The sequence below is a fragment of the Propithecus coquereli genome, unplaced genomic scaffold (assembly GCF_000956105.1).
Source record: "Propithecus coquereli isolate 6110/MARCELLA unplaced genomic scaffold, Pcoq_1.0 Scaffold252, whole genome shotgun sequence".
NCBI lineage: Eukaryota > Metazoa > Chordata > Mammalia > Primates > Indriidae > Propithecus > Propithecus coquereli.
This window is the reverse complement of record NW_012148086.1, coordinates 573348-589346: the sequence shown is the minus strand read 5'-3', so window position 1 is coordinate 589346 and position 15999 is coordinate 573348. Positions and strand designations below refer to the sequence as shown.

At 44.8% G+C, this 15999-nt stretch overlaps 1 protein-coding gene across 1 annotated transcript in view; it reads left to right on the top strand.

The window, feature by feature from the left end:
- Window positions 1–15999, top strand: part of ABCA13 (ATP-binding cassette, sub-family A (ABC1), member 13) — a 518893-nt gene that overhangs the window by 241601 nt on the left and 261293 nt on the right. Inside the window, 3 exon segments of the mRNA XM_012646893.1 lie at window positions 6943–7139; window positions 13435–13592; window positions 14610–14840. Coding sequence (XP_012502347.1) covers window positions 6943–7139; window positions 13435–13592; window positions 14610–14840 — 586 coding nt within the window.

Sequence of the window (15999 nt, the reverse complement as noted above, 5' to 3'; positions counted from 1 at the left end):
TCTAGTGAATGTGGATGACAGCCCTGCCAGAACCCTGGCAGGCAGTGCGGGTGGGCCACCAGCACCCACAATGAGGGACATGTGAACAAAGCAGCCCTGGATCATTGTGGAACATTAGTCTCTTAAGGAGTCTCGACTGAATGAGGTCATTTTCAGGTGAAGGTGGGTCCAGTTGCACACACAGGATCCTAGAGGGGCAAAGTTAGGTAGTGTTATGGAGGTTCTTCTGTTGGTGATAAGAAAACACAACAAAACAAGATCCAAGCCCGGAATATGGTGCAGGCACATATTACTCAGGGGTCAGGGCCTGAAAGCGAGCATCAGGTAGAAGCCCCCAACAATCTTTCAGTGGAGAGCAGCATTGGAAAATGACAAACTGGTTCTCCAAAAATGCACCGCTGCACTGTGCGGTTTTATTTTCTCACACTTGGAAGGGGCCAGTATTTGTTTAGGTGATCTCAAGTTGGAATACATGGCTGTGTTTAGAGACCAGCCATGCGACAATTGCATGTATGGGCCAAATCTCTCTCTGGATGGATGCTCGCACTATGAGGGTCACGTGCAAACTAAGCCTGGATTGATGGGGAAATCCTCGAGATATAGAAGTCCATGTGTAAACTGGTGTATGGTACCACAGATTTTATTTCAATACTATTTTTTCCTTTTTCCTCACTCTCAAAGTTCTCATTGTTGGCATATTGAGTGGGCATTCTCTACTGTAAGGTGGGCTGGTTCTTATCTCGTGCTGTCTTCAGAAAGTGTCTGGTGATAGTAATAATATTGATGACAGTGAGCACTTGGATGTACAGGGAAATGTTTACTTGGTACTGTATAAACCTACCTTAAATCTGAGTGGGTACTGAATGAGAAATGGCTAAGTATTACATGGACTACATATTACTAGCTAGCAAATTGGCTATGTATAATCTAATTTCTTGTGAAAACAGTTATAAGTCACCTATTTTAATTTTAAAAATGTATCTACCCTGCACCACAGTGCACTCTACTGTGATTGTGACTGGGACTTTAAATCAGGCATCTGACAATGCTACACAGGCTTCATCTTATTTGGATGCCCAGCAACCTTAATGATTATCGGTTCATAGCATGTTACCTAGCAACAAAGCCAATTTGCCTGAAAGCAATCAGAATGAGATCATGTTTTCAGACAGTGGCTCTCAATTAGAAAAAGGGAAAACTGAAAACACCTGATTTATATCCAACATGCTGCTTATTAGTCTCCTGTAGCACCACTTATTTTCCTTAATGTGTAGCTTCATTAAAATGTGAGTTCAAGGGAGGTAGCCTCCCTAGTAGAGTCTTTAGAGTAAACATTTGTCAAGAGTCAAGTCATGCTGTTTTGCCCTTAATTTGGCCTAGAGAAGATAAGGGTAGTTAAGAGAGTAACTTTGTCAGACCTTTAAGTCAACGTGATGTTATTATGTCATTGACGTTACCGCTTAGAATTCTGGCGTGCACTAGGGAGCTCAAGTTAAGTCGGAGGAAGATTTGTTTGGAGGGTCATTGAGGGCATAGTGCAGGGAGGGTAGAGGAGAGGGCAGAGGATTGAGCCCTGGACACTCCAACGTGAAGGGTATGGAGACATGAGGACAGACCAGCCCAGCAGGCGAGAAAGAGAAACCAGCAGGAAAGAAGGAAGATGAGGGAGTGAACCAAGTCCACTAAGGGTGACGGAGTGATCAGTGCATCAAATGAGGGTCAAGTAAAACGGAGTCTGAGAAATGGACTTTGGACTTAGTATGTGGAGGTCTCCAGTGACCTCCAGAAGAGCAATTTTAGTGGTATGATGGGAATGAAGGTCTTATTGGTGTCAGTTAAAGAGAAATGGAAGAAGAATTGGCGATAGCATATCTTCCCAGGAGTTTTGCTGCAAAGGGGAGCAAAGAAGTGGGAGGATATCAAGAAGGAAAAGTGAGGTCAAGAGAAGAATGCTTCAAAGACAGGGATCCAGCAGAATGTCTGTACACAGAAGATTGGGGTGAGCTAGAGAGCAGGTGGGTCGCTGGGACACTGTCCCTTGCAGGACAGAGAAAGGGACATAGGAGGTGAGGGATGGACTCCCGAGAGCACAGCTGCTCACTTACGACAGTAGGAGGCAAAGCAGCGTGTATGGGTGCTTCTATTCAGCTTCGATGTGTTTTAGGGTCAAGAGTGCATGCAAAGAAGTAATTGTAATGATGACCATGGACTCTGAGCTCAGAGAAGAAGAGAGGAAGGACCTCAAGGGGGTGATGGACAGTGAAAATTGAGTTTCATGGAGTTAAGTGATTGCTGCAGGCAAGGACCAGCTGGAAAAATAGGTGTGTGGTCAGAAGCGGATGCATGGAATTGAGACTCTGGAGGAGCTGTGGTTGTTGGAAATGACAAGGTCTAGGGTGTACCCTGATTGCAAGTGAATGGGATCAGTGGGGGTGGCAGGAGGATGTGCTATATCAAATATTAAAGTCTCCAGGAGTGAAGATAAGAGTAGAGCTGGAGAAAGGGACAGCCCACAAGCACAGATGCAGGGACTGGTGGATGACAGCAACAGCAAGGGAAGTGGGTGATATACTCTGATGGCCTGAGATTCGAGGCTGGGGCTTTCAGGGGAGGTGGGGCAATGTGGACTGAAGGCCCCAGTGAGATGCAGGGAGTCACCTGCCTCACGTCTAGACCCAGTGAAAGAAAGAACCAGTGGATTTATGACGGGGGTGAGTTCTGGCTCAAGCCCATCTGTCTTGTCTTATCTGAGGTCATTGGTTTTCTCTGTACTTCAAGGACACTTTTTTGTTCCTTGTATATGCCATTCTTTCCCCCCCTAGTCCTGGAAAATGCTTTTCCTCCTTTTCTGGAACACACAGGGTTCAAGTATCTCCACTTCACCAGCTCCCACCACACACCTGGCTGACTTCTTATGCCCCTCTCTGGAGTTGGAGGAAACTCCATAGCATCTGGGAGTTTATCATTATCTTTCTGTTGCTTTATTATCATTTCTTGTCTGCCTTCCCCACTAGACTCTGAGTTTCTTAAATCAGAGACAAGATTCGATTTATTTCTCTAGCCCTAGCAGGTGGCAGGTGCCATGCATTGCAGGGGTTCAATAATCATTTCTTGAATAAATAAGCGGATGATTGAAGAGCAGCATCTAAAATACATCCTCTGGTGTGTAACTGGGACTTAATATGAAAAATTTCCTCCTCCTCCTGCTGCCTACCGATGTTCTCAATTAAAGGGTTATTCTGTCCTTTTGAGAAGAAATTCGGAAATTTAACTTTGCAGAAATTGGTTTTTTTTTGTATGCTAAATATCAATCAGTAGGAAAATACTATCCCCTAGACAACTTTGGCTTTTGAAATGCTTAAGAAATTTAACAGGCAAAAACGTCAGGCCAGTGTTTGCAAATTGTTGTCTTCTTTAATTTTTAAATCCGATCTAAGCAACTGAACCATGCCCAGAAAATAGCAGAGTGAAAGTTACTAGACTTCTCAACTAAGTCCTCTCCCTGCCCGAAGAGCAGACATTTTTGCACCAGCCCCAGACAACACCTCAGTGGCTCAGAGTCCTAGGAATGTGTCCTTCTGTGGAGAACAAGTCAAGTCCCTTGACCACCACTGACCTTAGTGGAGATTATATCCATTGATGAAAAAGCCACTAGTACTAGTCAGCTTCAGGCCGCAGGCTTGGTTCTTGAAAAACAGAAGTATCAAGACAAAGGCCTTGTCCTTGGGAAACCCTCAGTCCATGTGGGGAGTGAGTCAAGTAATAAGTACATCTGATGGTTGTCACAGGGACCCAGTGGGTGCCGGTGTGCCACGACGGCAAAGATGTGTTCTCGCTTCAGGCTGCTGGTGTTGGAATCCAGCTCTAGCACATGCTTAGGGAACTTTCTGCAACATATGCTGTCTCTGTCTCGGATTTCCCAAATGCAATGTGGTTCTAATAACAGGAAGACCCTCACTGGGAGGTTGTGTGGATTATATTAATTTATGCACGTAAAGCACTTGGAACAATACCTGTCATGTGCTACATGTCTGATAAGTGTTAAATATGGTCATCCAGGCTTGGTGATAAAATTTAAAATATAGTATTAAAAAAAAGACTGCCTGGGATTCCCTCTGTGGGAAATGAATGAATGACGTTCTTCAAAATCATAGATTCTACTGTATTGTAATGTGAGTAGAAGATTCTCCCTCACGTTGGACTTTCCTAAGAGAGAGTTTCCTGTGAGTCCCCTGATAGCACTTTGTTTCTATTTCTCCTGTAACGCTCATCTCAGTGTGTTCTCACAAATGTGGTTTCTCCACTTCTCTGTCTCCTGGAGAAGGTCCATGCTTTGCTGCTCTTTGATGCTCCCGACCCCATGTACACCCAGCGTGCCCCCAGCACCTATGGTGCCATAGAACCCTTTGCTCGATCTTGCAAGAATTTATAGAATACACATGAATGAAATAGACTTTTCCTCACTCCCTCCACCCCATCATCACCTACCAGCTTGGTTTTGGGAATTAACAAAGGCAAAAACAAAAAAGAGAAGATAAGGGGTAAATTTTTACCATAAAATGTATTAGTATGTTAAAGTTCAAAATACATCAGAAAAACGGGCTTCTACCAAAGACAGAAGCAGAAGTACACAGTGGAACAGATTGGTCAGTTTGATGCTAACCAGGTGCATGCGGGATAACAGAAAGCAAGCCTTGGCCTCTTTGCAGAAATTCGATCGTAGAGCATGGTACCTTTTGCTTACACTGTGTCTGGTGCCTGTGTGGTGAAGGTGTTGTGAAGGACTGCACAGGGTGGGGACAAGGTGGCACGGGTGGCACGGGGCCAAAACCACTCCCGAAGCACAATGCCAGGTGTACAAAGAGGAGGTGAGCTTCAAGCCTGGTTAGGGTGCGTGATGAGATGGCTTTGTGGGGCCACATCCCGAGTGGTGCCAACAGAGGAAACAAAGAAAGGAGGAATTTTGGGTTTCACATAGAAATGTAACCAGAACATTCACGTTTGGGAACATCTGGCATCTCGCTGATTTGTTTTCTTGTCTATTTGTCTTCCCTGCTGACTGCTCTCTGGTTAACGTGTTTAAATTGGGCTTGATAGAGTCACCTCCTCTGCTGTGTTGGGACCATCCAGGTGGGAAGGTGTTGGTAGATTGCAGGGTCAAGCAGTCACCTGCTGAAACTGGAACATTCATTGTTCTCCTTCCAGCTGGGTGCGATGCTGTCAACAGTGGGAACACCTGAAAAACAGTGGCATAAATGACTTCCATAAATCCAGGTTGAGATGTAACCAGCAGAAAATGTACCGTAAGCCTTGGACTCCGCATTAAGTGCATAGCCTGAAAACTAGACACTGGGAAGCTGGCTTGGGGTCTTTCTGGGTCAGGACAGGCAGTATATAAATACCGAAACAGACGTGAAAAATTTACAGGCAAACATTAGGATGCACCTCATTCTCTGCTTAGGGTTCTGGAGCGTTCTAGGAGCCAACTGTTCTTGAAGATCAACTGTCTGGAATCTGTCTCATTTTCCTCTGCCTGTTTACCCTTCCTCCCCCTGGCAGCAGAACGGCACCATCGCCTTAGTCGATGGCCATCAGGAAGTTATAAGCGTGCCCGTGGCACCGGGGAGGGACTGCACTGTGGTTTGGTGGTCAGGGGAAGGCTTCGGGAAGGCTTTGTTTAAACTGGTCTTTAAGGATGAGTAAGATTTAAGTGCGTGGTGGGGAGGGAAGCCTATTCATGTGGGGTTGGCAAGGCAAGGTGGTGAGTGGAAGTTATTTGTGAGGAATGAGAGTGGACCACAAAAGGTGGGTGAAGCTTCACACAGGGAAACCGGTGTCCTAGGTGAAGGAGCTCAGGAATTTCACCCCAAAATATGGCCCCTTGGTATAAAGTGTTTTGAATTGCAGTCCTCTTGAGATCAACAAAGCATTGGAGGGGCTTTCCCTCTCTCTGCACAACTGGACTGACATGATCAAAAGATCAAAGGGGGAATTGACTTCCCTTCCTCTGCCTGTTATCTCAGTGTATTGCAGATTGCAACCAGACCAGGCCCAGATCATTTAAAACAGAATACGTGTCTCTCAGCTTAATTTATTAGTCAATCCATTTCCCCCATCCATTCATCCTCCCTAGCAACTGTTTATCTCCCTAAACAGAATTACCTACACTCCTCATTTTCCCCCTCCACTCTAAAAGGCGTGTATAAAAATATATGAACTTCATTGTGATACTGACTAATGTGATTCTCCCCACTCACATGGTAAATAAACCTTTCTCTTATGAATCTGCCTTAATTGTGAGTTGACCTTTAAGCGAACTTTTGGGGTGATGGGTAAGTTTCCCTTCACCCCTACAATGGTATCAGATCTGGAACTCTCAGGACCAAAAGGCCCCTGCGAGGGAATAAGACTTACTCGTGGCATTAATGGCAACTGATACTTTATACTTGGCACATGGCATTTCATTGGAACTTACCAGTTAGTCGGGAAGGCGGGGACATCCATATTTAGTGCACAGTGGGCCAGAGAGTCAAAGGGTTCTCTGGTGAGCACTAGAGCAGGGCCCGGCTTTGCTTCTTCTGACCACACCGGTGCACCAGCCATTCCGCGTCCTCCGTACGACCCAGAGGAAAGGCAGGGCCCTCCTTGGCGGGAGGTGTGAGCGAAATGAGAGACGTGCTTCCCCAAGAGGGGAGGCACTCGAGTATTTCTCAAGAGCAATACCCGGCAGATACTGCTGACTGGCATCACATTTCGACCTCTGGCGTGGTCCTATCTGAGCCTCGAGAAGGACGATGCCAGTGTCGGGACTCAGGAGTGCCCTTGATGTTTCCGTGATTTATAGAGATCTCAGCCACTGTGAGTTGTTATTTATGGAGTGAAATTCAAGGCGAAGCTTTCAGGTCTCCAGGGAGAAGAGTGAGGGCTTTTTCCTTATTTCAGAACTCTGCAGGACGTGGGGTTGACCCGGCACCAGCACAAACAGGCGCGGACGCTGTCCGGAGGCATGAAGAGGAAGCTGTCCGTGGGCATCGCTTTCATGGGCACGTCGAGGACCGTGGTTCTGGATGAACCCACCAGTGGGGTGGACCCTTGCTCCCGTTGCAGCCTCTGGGACATTCTGCTCAAGTACCGAGAAGGTAGGAGCTGGGCCTCACTCTTCTTTCTCTTCCCACAGTGTTGTGGCCCAGGAAAAGGATTGCTAAAAGTACATTTTCATAAGCGTTTATAGAGATATACTTATTAGGTAAGATCTCTATAGGGCTCAAAATTGCATCCTTTGTGTTTGACCCCTTAACACGATACCAGCAATGACATTACCAACGCACACTAGGATTTATATTGAAATTGCGTTCTTCTGGAAGCATAGACTATCAGAGGAGGCATCCTAGTGACCATTTAGGATAAACCTTTCTTTTCTAAGATGAGGAAACCAAGGCACAGACAGATGGGCATCTTATTTGCTCTGTGGACGTAAAGTTGAGAAATAATAGGCCTTATCGACTTAGGGAAATCAAAGTTAATTTTATTCTGAGCCGAGGTTGAGGACCGCAGCCCGGAAACACAAGGCTCAGAGCAAACCAAGACTGTCCCAGGCTGGGTGATCAGAGGCGCAGTGTTTATAGGCTCTGTCACGTGGAGTATGATAGGAAGGGACAGCGGAGCAAAGGGGGCCTTCTTACAGTTCCGACCGGTGCTCAGTGGCATTATGCGTGGGATAAAGCACATGTGCAGTGCGCGTACACAGGGCGAAACCTTACTGAGCAAGTAGGCGTTTTAGGGTTGGGGGCGGGATGATTGATCCCCTCCTGCCTTTGTGCTTCGACTAATAGGGAAGGTGCTAATCAGTACATGTCAGGGAAGCATTTGACAGACTTCAGTTTTTCAGGCGAGAGTTCAGCTTTGGTTCATAGGCCCAGATTCTATTACATGTATGTTCAAGCTGCAGCCATCTCAGGCCACTTTCAAAGATTTTTCTTTCAGAGTTTCCTTTTTCTGACAGCTCATAGCTGCAGAGAAAGTTCCCTGAACCAAGGGTGGGTGGAACCTGGGACGCTGGCCCACATTTCTCGCCTCTGTTATTGCCTGTTTCCATTTGAGGGCATTGGATGGGCAGTTAGGAATTTCCAACTTCTGACTCTTTCTGCAACCCTGACAGCTAGGAAGTGTTGCTATGTGTATTTTGTATGAAACACTCTCCTTTGGAAGGAAACACATCTTGCTGCTGATAAACAAGTGTAGAGGCGACGGTGGCAGGATTAATATAGAATCTAAAACGTTTTGCATTTTTCTTTTGCTTTTCGCGTATAAAACCTTCTGACAGGACCTGAAGCCTCCATCTCCTTGGGGGTAGATTGGGATTTGCCACTAAAGACAGGCAAAGAGAAAGCACAAGAAAGAGCCCCTCCCTGTCCTTAGCATGTGAAGGGCTGAGCCTGACTGCCTCAGATCATCATATTCTCCCTTAAAGCTTCGCCATAGGCTGGACTCAGAGAGGAGAAAGATAATACAGAGGGAGCTTTAAAGACAATCCTGTTCCTTCTACCCTACAATTTTAGAGGAATTGTGGGAGGAGAAGTCAGAGAAGAAAGCAGGAAAATTAAGCAAACAGATGTGGCGTTTTGTTCCATTCTGGGCTTTGGCCTGGGCTTGGCAATTGCACAAGAAAAGTGAGGGTCTTGGTGGTGTTGGCTCCTCAGCCCTGGTGAAGCCACAGCAGAGCTTATGAGGCTGAGTGGAACCTAAGACCAGGAGGCACTGACGGCTAGAATTCCTGCACTTTTCCAGGCCTATGAGCTCTGACACTCAGAGGGAGACAGGGTCTGCTAGGGACGCTGCCATGGAAGGACAAGGAGGGCCCTCAAAGCTGGCTGGAGCCAGGGAAGAGATTCAGGGCTCTGAGGCTGGCAGGACCTGACAGCCAGGGAGCACTCTGCTCTGACCTGACCCCGCCAGGGTCCCTGCCCAAGCTCAAATGTCAAATGGAGAAGGGAACAGTGCCAGGTGGTCTCAGTCATCACTCAGACACCACATTGTACCCAAAGATCCTAACTTTTCCCCATTGCCACGAGATCACCAAGCCTCTTTGCTATATTACTGAAGTGCCCCTCGAGGAGAGCATAGAAGGGGCACTTGAATGCCACTTGAAGGCACCGGTTAAATTTTGAGATGAAACCAAACTGGACTAAATAATTTGCCTGCTACCCCTAGTGAGGGCTGATGAAGAAGATGGATGAGAGATAGAGAAATAGACTACATTGTCTCTGTACCTGTGAGCTGCGTGTGCATTAAACACTGCATGCCTGCCATTCTTGTTTATTTTAAAAATCAGAGATGGAGTCTTCAAAGTTTAGCAGAACATTTGAGTAATCAGCATAAAGGTTACTTTGGGCAGAAAACCAGATATAATAAAGGTCTACAGAAACAGACAGCTTTCTTCAGTTTCTGTTGTTATAAATGAAATATTTTTCTACTGCTCTCCATTGCTCAGCTATGTTTTTGTTTTTTTTTTTTTTTTTGTCTTTGGAGGACTCCTTTGGAATCATTCCTGCACTGATTGAAGTGTAAAATCAATAGGATGTAAGTGATTAGATAGGTGGTACTGGGAAAAAATATGTTTTCAAGAATCAAAATGTATATCTATTTCTGGAAGCAGCCTCAAACCTCCAGGTAACTGATATCGCTCTGTGGATAGATCTAAGGACTGTGCAAAAACAAATGTTCCCTGCTGAGTAGAAAGAGATCTTCTATCAGAATACCAGTACACTGGGGGCTCGATCTACCTGGAATTTTGTATGTTTCTTGCTTTGTGATATACAACACGAGCTCTTGATCAGCCCTGGTTACGAGTACTTCTGTGCCTCCCATGGAAAAATATTAATAAATAAGGAAGCAAAAGATACAAGAGCAAACTGGCACATCACCACTAAATTTCTGTACTGGTACACGCACTTGCTCTGCAATTCCTGTGTGACCTGGGAGTAATTATCAAATTCTTCTGAGCTGCAGTGTTCTCATTTGCAAACGAAGACAGTCATACCACCTTGTAGGATTTTGGGAGAAGCAAATGCACTGTATGTGAAGGTGCATAGATCAGTATGTGGGTGCTCAATGAATGACAGGTTATCATTATTGTTATTAAAATAGAAGAGAGAGGTGAATGTGGGAAGTGAATTTTTGGAGGAAAAGGGGTAGAACGCATCATCCGAATCAGAGAGAAAAAGCATCCTGGGGAAAACAGAGTAATACTGTTAGTCAAGATTTGGGACTGTCACTGAACTGAACTTGGTCCACTCGCCCAGCGCAGCAAGGCCAAACACGGACACTGAGGTTTGCAGCCAGGGAAAGGAAGGCCTTTGTTGCATGGCGCCAAGCAAAGAGAACGGGCAGCCAACGCTTAGGACCCAAACTTCCTGAGGGCTTACAAACAAGGGTTTTTAAAGGCAGGGCTACATGTCAGAAAAGCAGAAATTATAGGCAAAACCAGTACATGAGGTTATACATTAATTTGGCCCCCAAGGGCAGGATATGTTGAAGCGAGACTTATGGGACATAGGTGGATTCAGAAATTCTTCGATTAGCAATTGGTTAAGGAAGCAATTGTCTGAAAACTTGGGGTCAGTGGAAAGAATGTGAAGGTCTAGCCTGTGGGTGTGACTCTCTCCAGGCCCCTCAGGAAGAAATTTAGAACAAAGGACAGCAGTCAGAGTTCAGTCCTCACTTCCTGCACGGCAGTGGTCATGGCCGCCATTTGCCATCTGGTGGGGTCTGAGTTTCCGAAAAACAACTCAGGAACGCATGTTAAGATGTTATCTTTTAGTTTCCACAGGGAACAAAAACATCTTGTGACTCTGACTTGCTTGGGAGACCATTGTTTTAACTTATCACTATCTTCTTATATGTCGGGTTGCTCATTTACTTTTCAAGGCTAGCTAGGTGCCTAGAGTCTCCCTGGAAGGCACTGAAGATTTTCCCTTTATTTCCATGCTTGAGGGGGCCTGGTAGGCTCCTAAGAGGGATCTCTGCTCCATCTTAGGATGTGTCTTGAGTTTCTTTAGCATTCACTAGGAAGCCATCATGGATCAAAGTCTGTGACTTTAATCTAAATTCTTTCAGAATTTGTTAGTTTGTTTACTTTCCCAGCTTTAGTAAGGTGAAATTGGGAAATAAAAATTTTATATATTTATGGTATACAGAGTAATGTTTTGATATACAGTTGGCCCTCCGTATCTGTAAGTTCTGCATCTGTGTCTTCAATAAACCTTGTGTGGAAAATATTCAGTGAAAAAAAAAATAAGAAATAACAATACAGCAATAAAAAAATAGTACAAATAGAAGCAATACAGTATTAATAACTATTTACATAGTGTTTACATTGCATTAGGGATTATAAGTAATCTAGAGATGATTTCAAGTATAGGAGAGGGTGTGCAATGTGCATAGGTTATACGCAAATATTACATCATTCTATATAAAGGATTTGAACATCCGGATTTCACTATCCTTGGGGGTCCTGAAACCAATGCCCTAGGGATACTGAGGGACAAATGTATGTAAACATGTGGAATGGTTAAGTCAAACTAATTAGCATCTCAGTCACCTCACACACTTATCCTTTCCTTTTGTGTGTGTGGTAAGAGCTCATAAGATGTAATCTCTTAGCAATTTTGAAGTGCACCATGCATTACTATCAGGTATAGTCGCCATGCTGTACAGTAGATCTCTTGCACTTATTCATCTTGCATAACTGAAACTTTGTATCCTTTAACCAACATCTCCCCATTCTGGCCCCCAACCCTGCCACTGGGCCCTCAGCTCCTGGTAACCACCATTCTACTCTGCCTCTCTTTTGCTTATTTATATTCCAATTAACTTTTATTTGTAGACTACTTCACTGTATAGGAGTATATAGTCTGAACTTCACAGCAGCTCTAATCAGAGTATCTAAACTGCCTTTAATAGCAAATTAGGGCTTGAACACATTGTCTTAGCCTCAGAGGACTAATGAGCAAGGAGTTTGGCCTTGGTCTCTGAGACACATCTGTGGTGAGAATAGTCACTGTGGATTCCCCAGTCTTTGTTGCTTTTGGATGTACATTTTATGGTTTCTTTCTAGATGTATTTTTTTTTTTAATGAATTGAAAGTCCTGATCTTAATTCTTCTCCTCTATTATTATCATTATTTTTTACCTGTATTTTGTTTTTAATTGCCACATAATAATTGTACATATTTATGGAGTACAGTGTGATGTTTCGATGTATACAATGTATAATGATCAAATCAGGATAATTAGCATATCCATCACCTCAAACATTTAATTGAGTATAGTTAAAAACACGTTTAGCCTTCTCTCTTTGGAAACTGGCTTTTGGAATAACAGTCAATCAATGTGTTTATTTCTGTGCAATAAAATAGAACAGGTTGAATGGGGCTCAGTGTAAGCCAATAGGGGGTGTGGAAGCTAAAAGCAGTAACACCTTCCCTTTACATAACTGAAGTCAACTTTACCAAAATGTCTTTTAGCTTCTCTGGCCTCTGCTCTGCTAAGGTAAATCTGGGGCTTTTTCTCCCCAAGCAAAGGTGGTAGAACTTGACACAGTGCTGGAATTCATAGAGGACACATATGAGCCTAACACTTGTTTCTGCAAAAAGTGGGCATGGACACTGGGCTCAGTGACATCTTCCTCCTGAGAAGGCCCAAGCGCCGTATGTCCCAGCTCCCCCGCCCGCCTCCCACACCATGCTCTCTGTGGGTCACGGCTGCTGTGAGCTTTCCCAGGGAGGTAGTGTATGTTCTGGTCCTGCTACATTTGATGAATGACTACATGTGATTACATCATCCCTGATTCCAAAGGGCGTCAATATATACCATGGCCATTTCAGACATCTTTTTTTTCTGATCAATTTCTGCCTTAACACAGTGCTGATTTTCTTATGCAATAGACCTTCCATGGAATAAAGCCTTCTCCTTAAGTACACAAGAGATTGTCATCTGAAGAAGAATGAGGAGGAGTTCAGTATCAGGGGAGAGAGAGAGAGAGATGCCCATCTAGCTTTTATTTTTTTTTTTTAAATTTCTTCTCTACATCCATTCAGTGATCTGCCTCTGAGTTTTGGAGAGCAGGTGGCCGTGCACAAGGACTCTATGTTTCGTTTCTCGGTTTCACCCTTAGTGTCTGCCAGAGTGGCCCCTTTGACTCCTAGGGGGAAAGATTTGTAGAAACAACTGTATAGAGAAGCCTTTCAGGGTCTCTAATTTGCAAAGTGTCCTCAGCTAAGTCATTTCTGCAGGACCCATTTCAATTCGTTTCAACTTAAAAATTGGTGACAAGTTTCAAATTGTGTCCTGGATCTACCATTCCAAGGAAAGCATGGATGGCTCTCCTCGGGGCCTTTGTCATGCCAGTACTGATGTGCTCTGTGCTTGGACCCAGGTCGCACGATCATCTTCACCACTCACCACCTGGATGAAGCTGAAGTGCTCAGTGACCACGTGGCGGTTCTCCAGCAGGGCCGGCTCAGGTGCTACGGTCCCCCATCCTGCCTGAAGGAGGTGTATGGCCAGGGGCTCAGCCTGACACTCACAAAGCAAGTAAGAAGTACAACCACTTTGCTTCATTGGTGAAGTCGCGCACCTGTCTGTGGCATAAGAAACAAACTATGACAATCAGACAATAATAACATCGCATTAGAGGCCTCCTGTGTACAATGGCTCAGTCCCCCAGGGCTGAGCAAAGGAAGCTATCCTCTGGGAACCCGAGGTGCATTTTGATGCGGAAATACATGAAGGGTCAGAATAAGCTGGTAGCTAGTAGGAGCTGCTGTGAGTGTCTGGGTCAGGAAGTTATCGTGACTCATGTGTTCTAGAAATACTTTTCTGACAATGATACTCCATTTAGGAGGCTAGAACTTTGCCCTAATGCAGAAGCAGAGTGTGAGGGCATAGGGCAAGTGAGGCGGACCTGTCACGCCTGTACGTCTGTAGTTACCATTGCCTTGTGTCAACCGGGGCAGGCATTGGTGGCTCTGGGGTCGGGACGGGGGTGAGGGTGTCACCTCCTCACTCTTGATGACTGAACCTGACCCTTGGTGGCCCTCATAAAGTCTGCCCTTGACCTGTGAGCTAAGGTTCCTGTTTGCTTCCTCTCTAATTCAGAGTGAATATCTCGCCGTGCTGAGATGGCTCCTTTCCTCTGCAGCTGGGAATCCTTGTCTCCCTTCTGAGAAGACCCAGCCCTGTTTCTGTAGTGCGATTGCTAGGCCCAGAGTCTTCCGTGATTCTCCCAGGGGACCAGCAGGGGTGGGGAGCACTTCCTGAACAGAGCCGTGGGGGCTGGCCACAGCATGCCCAGTAGCCAAGAGGGACACGCAAGTGTGGCCTTGTCAGGTTTATCACTGTAGATTTATATTTTAAAAAAGAAAGAAAAAAAAAACCCACAATGTATCATTGAGATGCCTATTGTTTAAATGTGGTGTTTCATTTAAGCTTTGAAATGGAATTTCAAAATAATTTGTTTATGGATATACATGAAATCAATTGATATATATTTGAATTGACATTCCTCAGTGATTTCTTGGTTTTTGTTTTTTTTTGTTTTGTTTTTGATAGCCTTCTGTTCTGGAGGCCCATGATCCAAAGTACGTGGCTTGTGTTACGTCTCTGATACAGATCTATATTCCACAAGCATTTCTCAAAGACAGCAGTGGGGGTGAGCTGACCTACCACATTCCCAAGGACGCGGACAAGACTTGCTTCAAAGGGCTCTTCCAGGCCCTGGATCACAACCTCCATCATCTGCACCTGACGGGCTACGGGATCTCAGACACCACCTTAGAAGAGGTACTGAGAAATGCTGAAGAATGCTTTTATTATTTATGCTTTTTTAGCCATTCTGCATTCAACGAAGAGATGCAGGTAAAAGGGAGGAGATGGAGAACGCTGTGCATTTTTTTTATGTTCAAGTTCTTATCAGTGTTAGCCACAGTGGAAGCCAATAACTGAATTAACACACCTGACAGGTACTATTGTTATTTAAGGGAAATAGCATCTTATATTTGAGAACTTTGGTGTCTTTAATCCAGAATCATTACCTGTCTATACCACTATGCCAATAGTGGACGGTTGCTGTCGTAGTTCCGCACGTGGAGGTGCCCTCCTCTTGTCTACGGGCTGCTGTCTGGGAGCCTCTGGTCCCATGCTGGGTGAGCCAGGTGTGAGAGGGTTCCGCTTGTGAAATTGCTGACTCCTGGTCAGCTCCCACCCCCAGACCCCACCTTTCCTCCACCTGGGACTGAGCTGGATGAGACCAACTACGCAGTGTGGTTTCTTCATAGCGTACGATCAACAAGAGTCAGAATCAGGCAATTCCTGCAGGAGGAAGTTGCTGTGTCGTGTAACCCCACCTAAGGCAAGCCCTGTTTGGGGTTCTTGAGGTGTGAGCCATAATAGTATTTAATTGTACATTGCTGTCACTTATATAAAGTGCTTCAGATTTTTAAAAAATCAAGTGGTGCAAATTAAAAAAAAAAATCTGGGAAGAATTTTGGACTATTTCTCTAAATTACCCAGGAATAGCAATAGTGCCTGATCAGGTTTTTAATTAGCAGTTGACATTTAGAACCTGAAACAATATTTAAAAATAACCATGGAAAGTAAAATGTTTTGACTTTTAGAAAGTCAAAGTCTGAACATTGAGTTGTGTTGGGGATGGATTTGGGGCTGAGGGCACATCGCCCGGTTAGTGACGCCAGAGGAAAGGCGACCCTTGTGTGATCAATCAGTGTAGTCCCAAATAGACAGCAGCCATCGCAAGCTTTGTCTGGAATAAATCATCATAAATATTGCAATACATAAAATTATAATATTACACAATGCTTTTATATGTAGAATGTATTTGGTTCCCTTGAAATTCTGTAACTTGTCATTTCTATTTTAAGGTTGAGGAAACTGAAGCTCAGACAGGCTAAATTCTTTACCCCAAACCACCAAGGTCATGGGT